This window comes from Piliocolobus tephrosceles, chromosome 14, assembly GCF_002776525.5.
Source record: "Piliocolobus tephrosceles isolate RC106 chromosome 14, ASM277652v3, whole genome shotgun sequence".
NCBI lineage: Eukaryota > Metazoa > Chordata > Mammalia > Primates > Cercopithecidae > Piliocolobus > Piliocolobus tephrosceles.
In genome coordinates, this window is record NC_045447.1 from 9,722,734 (window position 1) to 9,736,088 (window position 13,355).

The 13,355-nt window shown below is 54.5% G+C and overlaps 1 protein-coding gene across 1 annotated transcript in view; it reads right to left on the reverse strand.

The window, feature by feature from the left end:
- Positions 1–6,794, reverse strand: part of PKN3 (protein kinase N3) — a 19,686-nt gene extending 12,892 nt beyond the window's left edge. Inside the window, exons 1-6 of the mRNA XM_031934111.1 lie at positions 6,365–6,794; positions 3,753–3,993; positions 3,418–3,563; positions 2,574–2,685; positions 2,375–2,502; positions 1,983–2,176 (exon numbers count right to left, since the gene is read on the reverse strand). Of these exons, the coding sequence (XP_031789971.1) occupies positions 1,983–2,176; positions 2,375–2,502; positions 2,574–2,685; positions 3,418–3,563; positions 3,753–3,993; positions 6,365–6,388 (845 nt within the window). The 5' untranslated portion in view covers positions 6,389–6,794. The remainder of the gene's footprint in view (positions 1–1,982; positions 2,177–2,374; positions 2,503–2,573; positions 2,686–3,417; positions 3,564–3,752; positions 3,994–6,364) is intronic.
- Between the last annotated feature and the right edge of the window lie 6,561 nt (positions 6,795–13,355).

The window sequence follows — 13,355 nt, forward strand, 5'->3', positions numbered from 1 at the left end:
GCACTCCAGCCTGGGTGACAAAGTAAGACTCTGTCTCAAAAAAAAAAAAAGAAAAAAAAGAGGGTGGGCGAGGTGGCTCACGCCTGTAATCCCAGCACATTGGGAGGTTGAGGCGGGTGGAGGATCACCTGAGGTCAGAAGTTCGAGACCAGACTGACCAACATGGAGAAATCCCATCTCTACTAAAAATATAAAAAATTAGCCAGGCGTGGTGGCACATGCCTGTAATCCCAGCATTTTGAGAGGCTGAGGCAGGAGAATCGCTTGAACCTGGGAGGCAGAGGTTGTGGTGAGCCAAGATCACGCCACTGCACTCCAGCCTGGGCAATAAGAGCAAAACTCTGTCTCAAAAAAAAAAGGACAACTCAAGTAACTGGGGTGTTTAGCCAGGAGACAGGATATGGGGTGGCCTTGAGTAGTTGAATTCTAGGCCTTTTAACAAGCTATTTCTTCTGCATTTCTGAACTTGTCTACTTGGCCATAAGTACTCCTGTGTAAGTCCTTCAAGGCCAAGACACCACCTCCTCTAGAAAACACTCCTTGGGCCAGGTGTGATGGCTCACACCTGTAATCCTAGCACTTTGGGAGGCCAAGGCAGGTGGATCACAGGAGGTCAGGAGTTCGAGACCAGCCTGGCCAACATGGTGAAACTCTGTCTCCACTAATAATACAAAAATTAGCCAGACATGGTGGCGCGGGCCTGTAATCCCAGCTACTTGGGAAGTTGAGGCAGGAGAATTGCTGGAACCCAGGAGGCGGAGGTTGCAGTGAGCTGATATCACACCACTGCACTCCAGTCTGGGTGACAGTGCGAGACTCCATCTCAAAAAAAAGAAAAGAAAACATTCCTGGATTCCCCAAGGCCAGGTGAGAGGGCTCCATCCAGAGCCTGCGTTTCCTCTTCTCAGCTCTGCTCACAATGGAATGGGGTCAGTCGGCCCTGTAGCAGTGCTCTGTGCAGGTAGGCGCTGACCTTTCCAGCTCGCACTGTATCTCGGTGGGATACAGCTTCAAAGCCCATGCTCTCAGATTATTTGCTGATTACAATTTGGCTGCTGCTACAAGGAGACAGATCTCGGTACAAGATAAGAAAATTAATTTTTTTGGCCAGGCGCGGTGGCTCACGCCTGTCCCAGAACTTCGGGAGGCAGAGGCGGGCAGATCACAAGGTCAGGTGATAGAGACCATCCTGGCTAACACGGTGAAATCCCGTCTCTACTAAAATAAAAAAACAAAAAATTAGCCGGGCATGGTGGCGGGCGCCTGTAGTCCCAGCTACACGGGAGGCTGAGGCTAGAGAATGGTGTGAACCTGGGAGATGGAGCTTCACGACAGGGCATGCCCTGTCGCCCAGGCTGGAGTGCAGTGGCGCATTCTCAGCTCACTGCAACCTCTGCCTCTGGGGTTCAAGCAATTCTCTGCCTCAGCCTCCCAAGCAGCCAGGATCACAGGAGCCCACCACCACATTTGGCTAATTTTTGTATTTTTAGTAGAGACAGTGTTTCACCATCTTGGCCAGGCTGGTCTTGAACTCCTGACCTCATGATCCACCCACCTTGGCCTCCCAAAGTGCTGGAATTACCGGTGTAAGCCACCGCGCCCAGCCTAGAAAACTTTCTAAGAGTCCAAGCTGCCCAGTGCTGGGTATCAAGCTTTGCAGGGCTGCGAGCTTCCTGACACCAGTGCTTTAAGCACTATTCTGCTTATTTATGTAAATACAAGCTACACTGTCTGAGTGCTGACTCTGCTAGGCACTGTGCTTAGCACATCACGTGCAACACAGTAACCCTATGAGGTAGGTGCTATATCATCCCCATTTTACAGATGGATAAACTGAGGTTTGAAGAAGGAATGTCAGTTTCCCAAGGTCACGCTGCTAGTGGGTGGTGGGGCAGGACTGAAACTCTTGAACTCTTCCCCAAAGTTATTTGTGCTTCCGGGTCTCCCCCAAAAAAGAAAGAGAGCTCGGAAGTGGGAGGAACTTCTGGCTACCTGTCAGGGCGGTGGGCTTCACAGGTGTCCCTGAAGGCTGGGGGTATCCAGGCACTGCAGTTCGCAGCTCTCGGGCCACTCTGCTGCGCAAAGGGTGGGCAGGAGGGAGCTGCTCCAGCAGCTGCTCCAAGGCCAGCCGCAGGAGGTCCAGTTTCTGGGAGGACTCCTGTAGCTGGGCCTGGGCCTGCAGAGGGGACAAGGTAGAGCCAGGTTTATGGGTTATATGGCAGGGGGCAGCAGCCCAGGTCACCCGGAGTCACCTTCCGCATGAAGTCTCGACAGAGAAATCCTCCTTCTACACGGCCACCCTCCCTTCACGCCCCTGCAGAGGGTGGTATGGGAAGAAGCCGGCCTTAGGAGAGGGCCAGGGCTGGGACCTGACCTCGGCCAGCGCCTTGCGGTCCTGTGTTCTCCGGCTACTGAGCAGTTTCACCACGTTCTTGGCGCCCTCGGCCACGGATGCCTCAACGTGCAGTCGATGCTGTAGCTCCTCCGCCAGCAGCTCAGGCCCTGTGGGAAGGAGGGCAGCTCTCAGGCCCTGCTCTGCCCTGCTCCGCCCTCCCTGTATCTCAAGGCCTCACCTGGCTCTGGGGACCCACTGGCCTCCAGGCTGCTGATCTTCATCCGCAGCAGGGCCACCTTCAGCTGGCTGTCCCGCAGCATCTGCTGGGCAGCTGCCAGGAGCTTCCTCTCCTATGGAGCCGTGGCACAAGCCCATCAGAGCAGGCCTGGGCCATAGCTTAAAGTCAAACCTCGCTCAGTAGGCCAAACACTAGAGTCAAACCTCCTTTGTTGGACTAGTTGGTGGGTCAGGGGAGCCTTTTTCATCAAACCAACAAGGGCTGGGGTCAAGCTTCCCCTTTTGTATCAGGGATGGGGTCATGCCTCTCCCATCAGATCAGGGCTGGTGCTAACTCTTCCCCATTAGATCAGGGCAGGGGCTAAGCTAAGCCTCCCCCATCAGATCAGGGCAGGGGCTGAGCTAAGCCTCCCCCATCAGATCAGGGCAGGGGCTAAGCCTCTCCCATTAGATCAGGGCTGGTGCTAAGCTATGCCTTTCCCACTAGATCAGGGCAGGGGCTAAGCTAAGCCTCCCCCATTAGATTAAGGCTAAGGTCCTGCCTCCCTCATCATATCAGGGCCACAGCCAAGCCTGCTGGTCAAATACTGAGGCCCAGTTCCTGACATCATGCTGGAAGCTGGGACTGGGGCTGAGCTAGGATCCCATTAGACCAGGGCAAGGCCTTCTCTGTCACACTAGGGGCTACAGCCACGCCTTCCTCACCCAGCTGGGCTTTGAGGCCATATTTTCCCCATCAGACTGCAGGCTGGGAAGGTGTCTCCTTATGGGCTTAATGGCTGAGCTGCATTTCCCTGTCGGACCAGGGGCCAGGGTGCCCCTGCCATCAAACTGTGGGGCCTTACCTTGGGGGTGCCACTGGCACACGTGTGGGTCATGTTCTCAGCTCCCTGCTTCACCTTCAGCTCCACATGCAGCTGCCTCCGGAGAGCCTCTAGGTGCCGAGCCCTGAGCTGCTCTGCCCACGGCCGGGGTCCTGAGGCCACAGGCTCTGTGCACAGGGGTATGGAGCACCGAAGTCCCTCACTCAGAGCGGATACCCCCACTGTGGCCTCTCCTCCTTCCCCGACTGATCTATGGGCAGGAAATGAGGTGGTCTCGCCACAGTGGCCAGGGCCAAGGCCAGGGGCCAGATCGGCCTGGAGCCTTCTGTCCAGAGGGGTCTCAGCTCCTCACTCACCAGCCGGGTCAGGCCCAGGGCCGGGCAGCAGGATTCGGGCATGCAGCTCCCTCAGCTCTCCATGCAGCTGCTCCAGGCGGCGGTTGGAGGACTGCAGCAGCTGCTGCACATGGCCCAAGTGGCGCCGGTCTGTGGCCACGCGCCGCAGGTTCTCCACCCCCTCCTTGATCTTCAGCTCCTTCTGGATGGCCCGCCGGATCGCCTCTTTCTCATCCTCCGGGGGCCACTGGCTGGGCCCAGGCTGCAGGGCCGGTGGAAAGCAGAGGGTGGAAAGCAATCATGGGGTGCAGTGGCCACCAGCAGCCTCTGCTCACTGCAGATGGAGGCGGAGGAAGGGACGGCACCCAGGACTGACAAGCACAGGGTTTGGGAAGCCTCTCTCCCTTTAGAGCTCAGGCCTGAGCCAGATGGAAACTCCGAGGCCACTCATCTAGGCCAAGCTCCTGTTCTCTGCCCGTTAGAGAAGGGTGGGGCAGGGGGGATAGTTCACACGGTAAACGGGTGCCAGGTTCTATTCTAAGAGCTTTGTATAGATTACCACATCACTCCTCCCAGCAACCCCACCCGGTAGCAGCGGTCATTACCCCCATTTTCTTTTCTTTTCTTTTTTTGAGACAGAGTTTTGTTCTTGTTGCCCAGGATGGAGTGCGGTGGCACCATCTCGGTTCACCACAACCTCTGCCTCCTGGGTTCAAGCGATTCTCCTGCCTCAGCCTCCTGAGCAGCTAGGATTTCATGCACACGCCACCACCCCTGGCTAACTTTGTATTTTTAGTAGAGACGGGGTTTCTCCATGTTGGTCAGGCTGGTCTCGAACTCCCAACCTCAGGTGATCTGCCCGCCTCAGCCTCCCAAAGTGCTGGCATTACAGGTGTGAACCACCACGCATGGGCTATTACCTCTGTTTTCTAGTGAGGAACCTGAGGCCCAGAGAGGTGAAGTGACTTGCCCACAGCCAAGACACAGAGGAGAGACCACCATCTCTCAGGCCCCAGCTGTCCCTGGCAGCCCCGGGTAATCAGGCTGCTCTACGTCTGGGATCCAAAGCGGAGTCCAGGAGCCAGAAAAGCTCAGCGCCGAGTAGGGGTTCACACAAAGCCACATGAGAAGGCAGCCAGGGGCCTGGGAGCCAGGGCTTGTTCCCCTAATGTCCCAATGCCACAGGTAGCAAAGCAGAGGCACAGAGAGGGACTGGGGAGCTCTCCAGGTGCCCACCCACTGCTCAGCTCCTGGGAGGAAGTAGAAAGCTCTCTCACGGCTTCACCCAGGTTGCAGCCAGGAACAGGAACACCTCCTTTCCCGCCGCCAGCATTTCAAACCAACCGGTGCCAAAGGTGACCTCAGGCCAGGGTAACCCACGATGCCCCGCAACACGGGTTCTTGCAGGGACCCCATCTTACCTCTCTGTGTTCCATCTTCTCCTGAGCCCAGTGGAAGGGGCCGCAACCCCAGACTCAGGGACCACCCCCCCTCCTCCTGCCCCAGACCTCCGCGGGGGCCTGCTGGCCCAGCTGTCAGAGGGCAAGGGCGAGGCTCAGGAAATCCTCTGACCGCCCTAGACCACAGGGCCAGAGCCAAAGACCGGAGCAAACAAAGGTCCCATGGAGCTGGGGGCCCGGCCACCAGGGTCCTGAGTCACCCAGCTGCCGCTGCAGGGCGGAGCCCCGCAGGAAATCGGAAAATGTGTACAAGCTACGTCTGGAACAGGCGGAGGGACCTCCAGAGGAAGGGGGTGGGAAGGGGCAGACCAAGCCCCAATCCTGAAGGCGGCTTAAGCAACTGGCTTGGGCACTCAAGGAGTCTACACGAACCCCCAAACACCCCCATGGTCCTGTCTGCCCCGGGTTGGAACTCCAACATGGACACACACACACCACCTCCTTTCTGCTCTTTGCGGGGACGCACTCCTGTCCGCAAATGCCCCCCTCCCCACCACTGGCTCCGGGGCAGGACACTACTTCTCCCTCCCCAGTAGCAGACAGACACGGCCTCGGTCCTTCGGGCCCACGCGCACCAGCACCTACTGCCAGCTCTGGCAGGAAACGCGGCCCCCTCCACGTTCTAGAACCCACTATACGTACCGAAAGGTTCCCGCCCCGGGGCGGGGGAGGCCGCTCCCCTCTCATCCACGCTCCCCTCGCGCCTCGTGCGCTGCGAGAGGGACTCCCGCCACTGCCAAGCGCGCACAGACTGCGCCCCGCGCTGCGCGCACATTCTAATCCCCCCAGGCCCATGTGGTCCCCCTTTCTATCCCGGCTAATTCCAGTTGGCCTTGGAGCCCCACCGCGGAGAACCGACTTAAGGACACTCTGGGGACCACCCTCGTGGCGCACACTGCGGACTCAGCCGTCCTCGCTCACGGGCTGGTTGAGGTACAAGCTCCGGCTCAGCCGGGGGCTAATTTGGAGACGCTGCAGGGTCCAGGAACGACCGAACCCGGAGCTCAGGTCTGCTCTGCAAGGGCGTCGCGGGGCCGGGGCCAGGGAAAGGGCAGGGAAGGGGCGCGGGTGAGGGGCGGGTTGGGGGACGTGGCCTCGGTTCGGGGCTCCGGGGCGATGACCGAGGCTTACCCGCACCCCACCAGCCCCGCGGGCCCCTACAGCGCCGTTCACCTGCCGCGGCGCCCCCTCGTCCATGGCGCCGCTCCGGCCGCTTGGGGCCCTCCTCTCCGCCACTCCGGTCCCGGAAGCCGCAGCCCCTCCGCCAGGACTTTCAAACTTGAAACTTCCCGGGAAGCGGCGCCGGAGACGCGGGATCGGGCGCCCCCTCCCGAGACCCGCTGGCCCGCGGGGCCAGCACCGCCTCCTGTCCGCGCCGGTCCAGCGCCCCGGACCCCACGCCCGAGGTCCCGCGCTCCAGCGCCTCCCTCGGATCCAAAATTCCACAGGATTCCGGGTCCAGCACCCGGGCTTCGGCGTCCGCAGTTCCCGCTGGGCGTGACCTCGCCGCACCCCCGGGTTGGACGCGCGGGAGGTTCATCGCCTGCGCCCAGTCCTCTGGCCTTCCCCGCCGCACGCCGGCAGGAGCCGGCCAGTTGGGGACTGGGATGGGGGGGACAGCGCCCCCTGAAGGTCGCCGGGTCGCCCAGCCGGGTTCAGCCCTTAGAGCTGGCCGCCGCCTCTAATTTTGAGCCCCTCCACAACCTAGCTCCCGCCTCTAACGCGCAGGGCCTCCTCGACCAAGCCCCTCAAGTCTCTCTTTGTCTCGCATGTTGTTAGTGTAATGTGGGCTAATCCAAAATTGCCCTTCTCCTCGGAGTGGGTGGCCCAGAGGAGATATTAGTCATTACAAGAACGTATACTAGGCCAGGCGCAGTGGCTCACGCCTGTAATCCCAGCAGTTTGGGAGGCCGAGGCGGACGAATCACGAGGTCAGGAGTTCAAGACCACCCTGGCCAACATGGTGAAACCCCGTCTCGACTAAAAATACAAAAATTAGCCTGGCGTGGTGGCGGGCGCCTGTAATCCCAGCTACTCAGGAGGCTGAGGCAGGAGAATCGCTTGTATCCGGTAAGCGGTTGCAGTGAGCCGAGATCCTGCCATTACACTCCAGCCTGGGCGACAGAGCGAGACTCTGAGACTCCGTCTCAAAAAGAAAAAAGCTTTAAAAAAGAAAGAACGTCTGCCGGGCGCGGTGGCTCACGCCTGTAATCCCAAAACTTTGGGAGGCTGAGGCGGGTGGATCACCTGTGGTCGGGAGTTCGAGACCAGCTTGAACAACACAGAGAAACCCCATCTCTACTAAAAATACAAAAAATTAGTCGGTCGTCGTGGCGCATGCCTGTAATCCCAGCTACTCAGGAGGCTGAGGCAGGAGAATCGCTTGAACCTGGGAGGCCGAGGTTGCGGTTAGCTGAGATCATGCCGTTGCACTCCAGCCTGGGCAACAAGAGCGAAACTCGGTCTCAAAAAACAAACAAAAAAACCCACCAAACAAACAAACAAAAAAACACGTATACTTGTGGAAAAAGTAAATCCTCACCCAAAATTATGATAAATTACAAATTACAGATGAATGAACCAGACCTCTCTTGGGCCCATCTCTTTTTTTTTTTCTTTCTTTTTTTTTTTTTTTGAGACGGAGTCTCGCTCTGTCGCCCAGGCTGGAGTGCAGTGGCCGGATCTCAGCTCACCGCAAGCTCCGCCTCCCGGGTTTACGCCATTCTCCTGCCTCAGCCTCCCGAGTAGCTGGGACTACAGGCGCCTGCTACCTCGCCCGGCTAGTGTTTTTGTATTTTTTTTTAGTAGAGACGGGGTTTCACCGTGTTAGCCAGGATGGTCTCGATCTCCTGACCTCGTGATCCGCCCGTCTCGGCCTCCCAAAGTGCTGGGATTACAGGCTTGAGCCACCGCACCCGGCCGAGCCCATCTCTTAATCAGACTGAGCTTGCTGGTTCAGCCTGTGCCACTTTTTAGGGCTTTACCCTAAAAAACCCATCCATCCACATGCGAGAAAAGACACAGCTGGTGAAATAGCCGCCATTATCTCAGCCCAAGGGAGGTGTGCTGGTCACTGCCTAGTCTATAGCAGGCCATTCAGCCCGTCCTGGCATCCTGCGTTTATGGGAGGTTGTGCCAGGACTTTGTGGAAGAGCGTCCTCCAGGAGGTGGAAAGGTGATGAAGGGTCAAGTACTGACAGTGACTTGGAACAGACAGGCTCCGGTGCTCTTACTGAAGGAAGCCACATGTTGTGCTTTGCACTAATCACTTCCCTCACAATGGACTGGAAACAAAGTGAAATTGGTTGAGCCATGGACAATGCTGGGTTGTCCTGCTATGGGAAATCAACCAAGTGGCACTGACATATAAGCAAAGGCAACTTGGCTCTGTGAAACATGCCCAGATGTAATAGTCAGAGACAAAATGTGACATTTACACATTAGAATTGTTGAGGTCTAGACATTAACACAAGCACCTGGCGCATAGTCGGTTCTTTAGCATGGGGGTTGGCTGGGCATTGGTGGCTCTTGCCTGTAATCCCAGCACTTTGGGAGGCCGAGGACAGCAGATCACATAAGGTCAGGAGTTCAAGACCAGCCTGGCCAACATGATGAAACCCTGTCTCTACTAAAAAAATTAAAAGGCTAGCGGGGCGCAGTGGCTCACGCCTGTAATCCCACTACTTTGGGAGGCCGAGGCAGGTGGATCACAAGGTCAGGAGTTCGAGACCAGCCTGGCCAACATGGTGAAACCCCATCTCTACTAAAAATACAAAAAAAAAAAAAATTAGCTGGGTGTGGTGGTGGGCGCCTGTAATTTCAGCTACTAGGGAGGCTGAGGCAGGAGAATCGCTTGAACCCGGGAGGTGGAGGTTGCAGTGAGCCAGTCGCACCACTACACTCCAGCCTGGATGACAAGAGCAAAACTCCATCTCAACAACAACAACAACAAAAGAATAAAATAAAAAATTACAGCCGGGCGCGGTAGCTCACACCTGTAATCCCAGCACTTTGGGAGGCCGAGGCAGGTGGATCACCTGAGGTCCGGAGTTCGAGACCAGCCTAACCAACATGGAGAAACCCCCGTCTCTACTAAAAATTCAAAATTAGCTGGGCGTGGTGGCGCATGCCTGTAATCCCAGCTACTCCGGAGGCTGAGGCAGGAGAATGGCTTGAACCTGGGAGGCAGAGGTTGCTGTGAGCCGAGATCGCGCCATTGCACTCCAGCTTGGGCAATAAGAGCGAAACTCCATCTCAAAATAATAATAATAAATAAAAAATAAAAAATTACAAAGACTAGCTGGGTGTGGTAGCTGGTAGCACACACCTGTAGTCCCAGCTACTTGGGAGGCTGAGGCAGGCAAATCGCCTGAACCTGGGAGGCAGAGGTTGCAGTGAGCTAAGATCACGCCACTACACTCCAGCCTGAGCAACAGAGCAAGATTCTGTCTTGAGAAAAATAAATAAAATAAAATAAAATGGGGGTCAAAGAAATGCTATTATCCATCATTTAGAAGCAAGAAGGTTGGCCGGGGGCGGTGGCTCAAGCCTGTAATCCCAGCACTTTGGGAGGCTGAGGCGGGTGGATCACGAGGTCAGGAGATCAAGACCATCCTGGCCAACATGGTGAAACCCTGTCTCTACTAAAAATACAAAAAACTAGCCGGGCGTGGTGGCGGGTGCCTATAGTCCCAGCTACTGGGAGGCTGAGGCGGGAGAATGGCGTGAACCCGGGAGGCGGAGCTTGCAGTGAGCCGAGATTGTGCCACTGCACTCCAGCCTGGGCAACACAGCGAGACTCCGTCTCAAAAAAAAAAAAAAGAAGCAAGAAGGTTGATCAAGCCCAGTGGCTCATGCCTGTAATCCTAGAACTCTGGGAGGCTGATGAGGCAGGAGGATTGCTTGAGGCCTAAGAGTTCAAGACCAACCTGGCCAACATAGTGAGACACCATCTCTTTAAAAAAGCAAAATAAAGGAGTAAAAAAGCCCTCAGCTTCTCACCTCAGCTGATCAAAAACCCAGGAATCAAACTAACAAGGCTTCCCCACCTTTTAGGAATTATCCAGTGGTGCAGTCAGTCCAGCCAGCTAATTAACCCTTTAAAATGTGTATTTGCGGCTGGGCGCGGTGGCTCACGCCTGTAATCCGAGCACTTTGGGAGGCCGAGACGGGCGGATCACGAGCTCAGGAGATCGAGACCATCCTAGCTCACACTGTGAAACGCCGTCTGTACTAAAAAATACAAAAAACTAGCCGGGCGAGGTGGCGGGCGCCTGTAGTCCCAGCTACACGGGAGGCTGAGGCAGGAGAATGGCGTGAACCCGGGGGGCGGAGCTTGCAGTGAGTGGAGATGGCGCCACTGCACTCCAGCCGGGGCGACAGAACGAGACTCCGTCTCAAAAAAAAAAAAAAAAAAGTGTATTTGCCGTGATGGCTAAATGTTACTTCTGGAAGCCAAGAGTAATCTGAGATAACTCTCTGTAGGAGGGTGCTCACATCTCAACTCCCGGCTCATTTATCCACTCAATGCAGGCAGGAAGCTGCATTCGATGGTTTTCCAAGTTTGGTTGGAAAGTGGCTTTTTGTTTTTGTTTTTGGTTTTTTGAGACAGTCTTGCTTTGGCACCCAGGCTGGAGTGCAGTGGTGCCAATTTTGGCTCACTGCAACCTCCACCTCCCAGGTCCAAGCGATTCTCGTGCCTCAGCCTCCTGAGTAGCTGGGACTACAGGCACGTGCCACCACACCCAGCTAATTTTTTATATTTTTAGTAGAGATGGGGTTTCACCTTGTTGGCCAGGCTAGTCTCGAACTCCTGACCTCATGGGATGCACCTACCTCAGCCTTCCAAAGTGCTGGGATTACAGGTGTGGTACACCGAGCCCAACCTGAGGAGTGTTTTTCACAGCGAAGTGTTTCACGGGGGAGTGTATACACAGGGAAGCCAAGTCCTGGACTGTTGGGTGAGTCTGACCAGGTAGCTGCATCTTACTTCTGATGGTGATAATACTTCATAGGACTGGAATTAGGAAATTAGTGTTCAGCATTCAGTGGACTGTGAATAGTGCAAACCAACTTTCTAGCCAGTTGGCCTTTAAAAGACTATAACTTGCAGGGCGCGGCAGCTCACGCCTGTAATCCCAGCACTTTGGGAGGCTGAGGCAGGTGGATCACCAGAGGTCGGGAGTTCAAGACCAGCCTGACCAACATGGAGAAACCCTGTCTCTACTAAAAATACAAAATTAGCCTGGCGTGGTGGTGCATGCCTGTAATCCCAGTTACTCGGGAGGTTGAGGCAGAATCGCTTGAATTGGGGAGGCAGAGGGTGCTGTGAGCCGAGATCACGCCATTGCACTCCAGCCTGGGCAACAAGAGCAAAACTCCATCTCAAAAAACAAACAACAACAAAAAATTATAACTCAACTGAAAGGAACCTAAAACTTGTCAACAGACTACATGAGGAAACATTTTCCCCCTTCCATGCATAGAACTTTTTCCTTCTCAGTGTTGCAACCAATTTTTGTTTTTTTCTGAGACACCATCTCAATTTATCGCCCAGGCTGGAGTGCAGTGGCGTGATCTCAGCTCACTGCAACCTCCACCTCCTGGGTTCAAACAATTCTCTTACCTTAGTCTCCCAAGTGGCTGCGATTACAGGCTCATGCCACCATGCCTGGCTAATTTTTGTACTTTTAGTAGAGATGGGGTTTCACCATGTTGGCCAGGCTGGTCTCGAATTTCTGACCTCGTGATACCCCCACCTCGGCCTCCCAAAGTGCTGGGATTACAGGCGTGAGACAGCACACCTGGCCCTACAACCAGTCCATTTTTATCTTGGTTTGTCTGGGTAGAATCTGAGCACACAATGTCACCAACTACAGTTGGCCCACACCCTCCACTTTAAGTCCTTGCTATCCTGCAGCCCTTTGCCTCAGGCCTATTAAAAGGTAAACTGCTGCTGCTCTGCGACCCACGCTGAAGCACGGTGGCAAAGTCATAGCTCAGTGCAGCCTCAAACTCCTGGGCTAAGGCAATCCTCCTGCCCCCACTTCTCAAGTAGCTAGAATTAGCCTAGTGCCGCCACACCTTTTTTTTTTTAATGGTAGCGATGGGATGTCCCTGTCATGCAGGTTGGCCTAGAGCTCCTGGACTTACACGATGCTTCAGCCTGGGCCTCCCAAAGTACTGCGATTACAGGTATGCGCCACTGTGCCCAGCTTCTATTTTCTATTTTCAAATGTCCTTGAGAAAAGGAGCTGAGCCTGTCCTAATACACACTAAAGACCAGCCCAAGAATTTGTCTTGCAATTGGACACAAGGCATGCCGGCTACTGTGTAGTAAATTTTTTGGTACATTATTTGCCATTTTGCTTTCTCACAGCCTAGTTCTCTTACAGATTCATAGATATTAGGAGCACCTCAGGAGATCACAGTAGTTGAGAGTGAACTACTACCTTAAAGGGCTCCCAATTTTTGACATTCCCCAAAATAAACATTATTTGTGACCTATAACCTGACAGCCCTAGAATCTCACCAGCATGTGAAACCACTAGTTGAAGTTTCACTGTTAAGTTTGTGAAAAAGTATCACAGGCTTGTGGATATTGATTCAAATGACTACAACAGCCCCACTTACCCAAAGGAGATACATTCTAAGATGCCCCAGTGGCTGCCTGAAACCACAGGAGTACCAAATCCCATAGTTTTTCCTATACATGCCTATAAAACTTAACTTCCAAATTAAGCAGTTAAGAGGTTAACAGTATAGGACCATTTTAACAACTATTATATACTGTAACTGTATACATTCACACCTGTAAACGTATACCGTCTCAAAATATCTGAACTGCAGCTGACCATGTGTAGCTCAAGCTGCGATAACAAGACCCACCTTACTGGATTTTCTTCCCAGTGAAGAAGTCCTTTTGAGACTTCAAAATGAAAATGCTATACTCGCCCTCTCAGAAACTGTATCCAAGTAAGATATTTGAATTTATCCTTTACTTGTACACCGACCAGCTCAAAGCTTTCTAAACCAGTTATACCATTAGCGCTAACCCACGCTTCCCCAGTCACTAATGATGTGAAGACCAAAAAAAATACAACAATTTCTAAATCCAATAGCAAGTAACATTCCTCTACAAAACAAGGAGAATGACCCCAGTCCA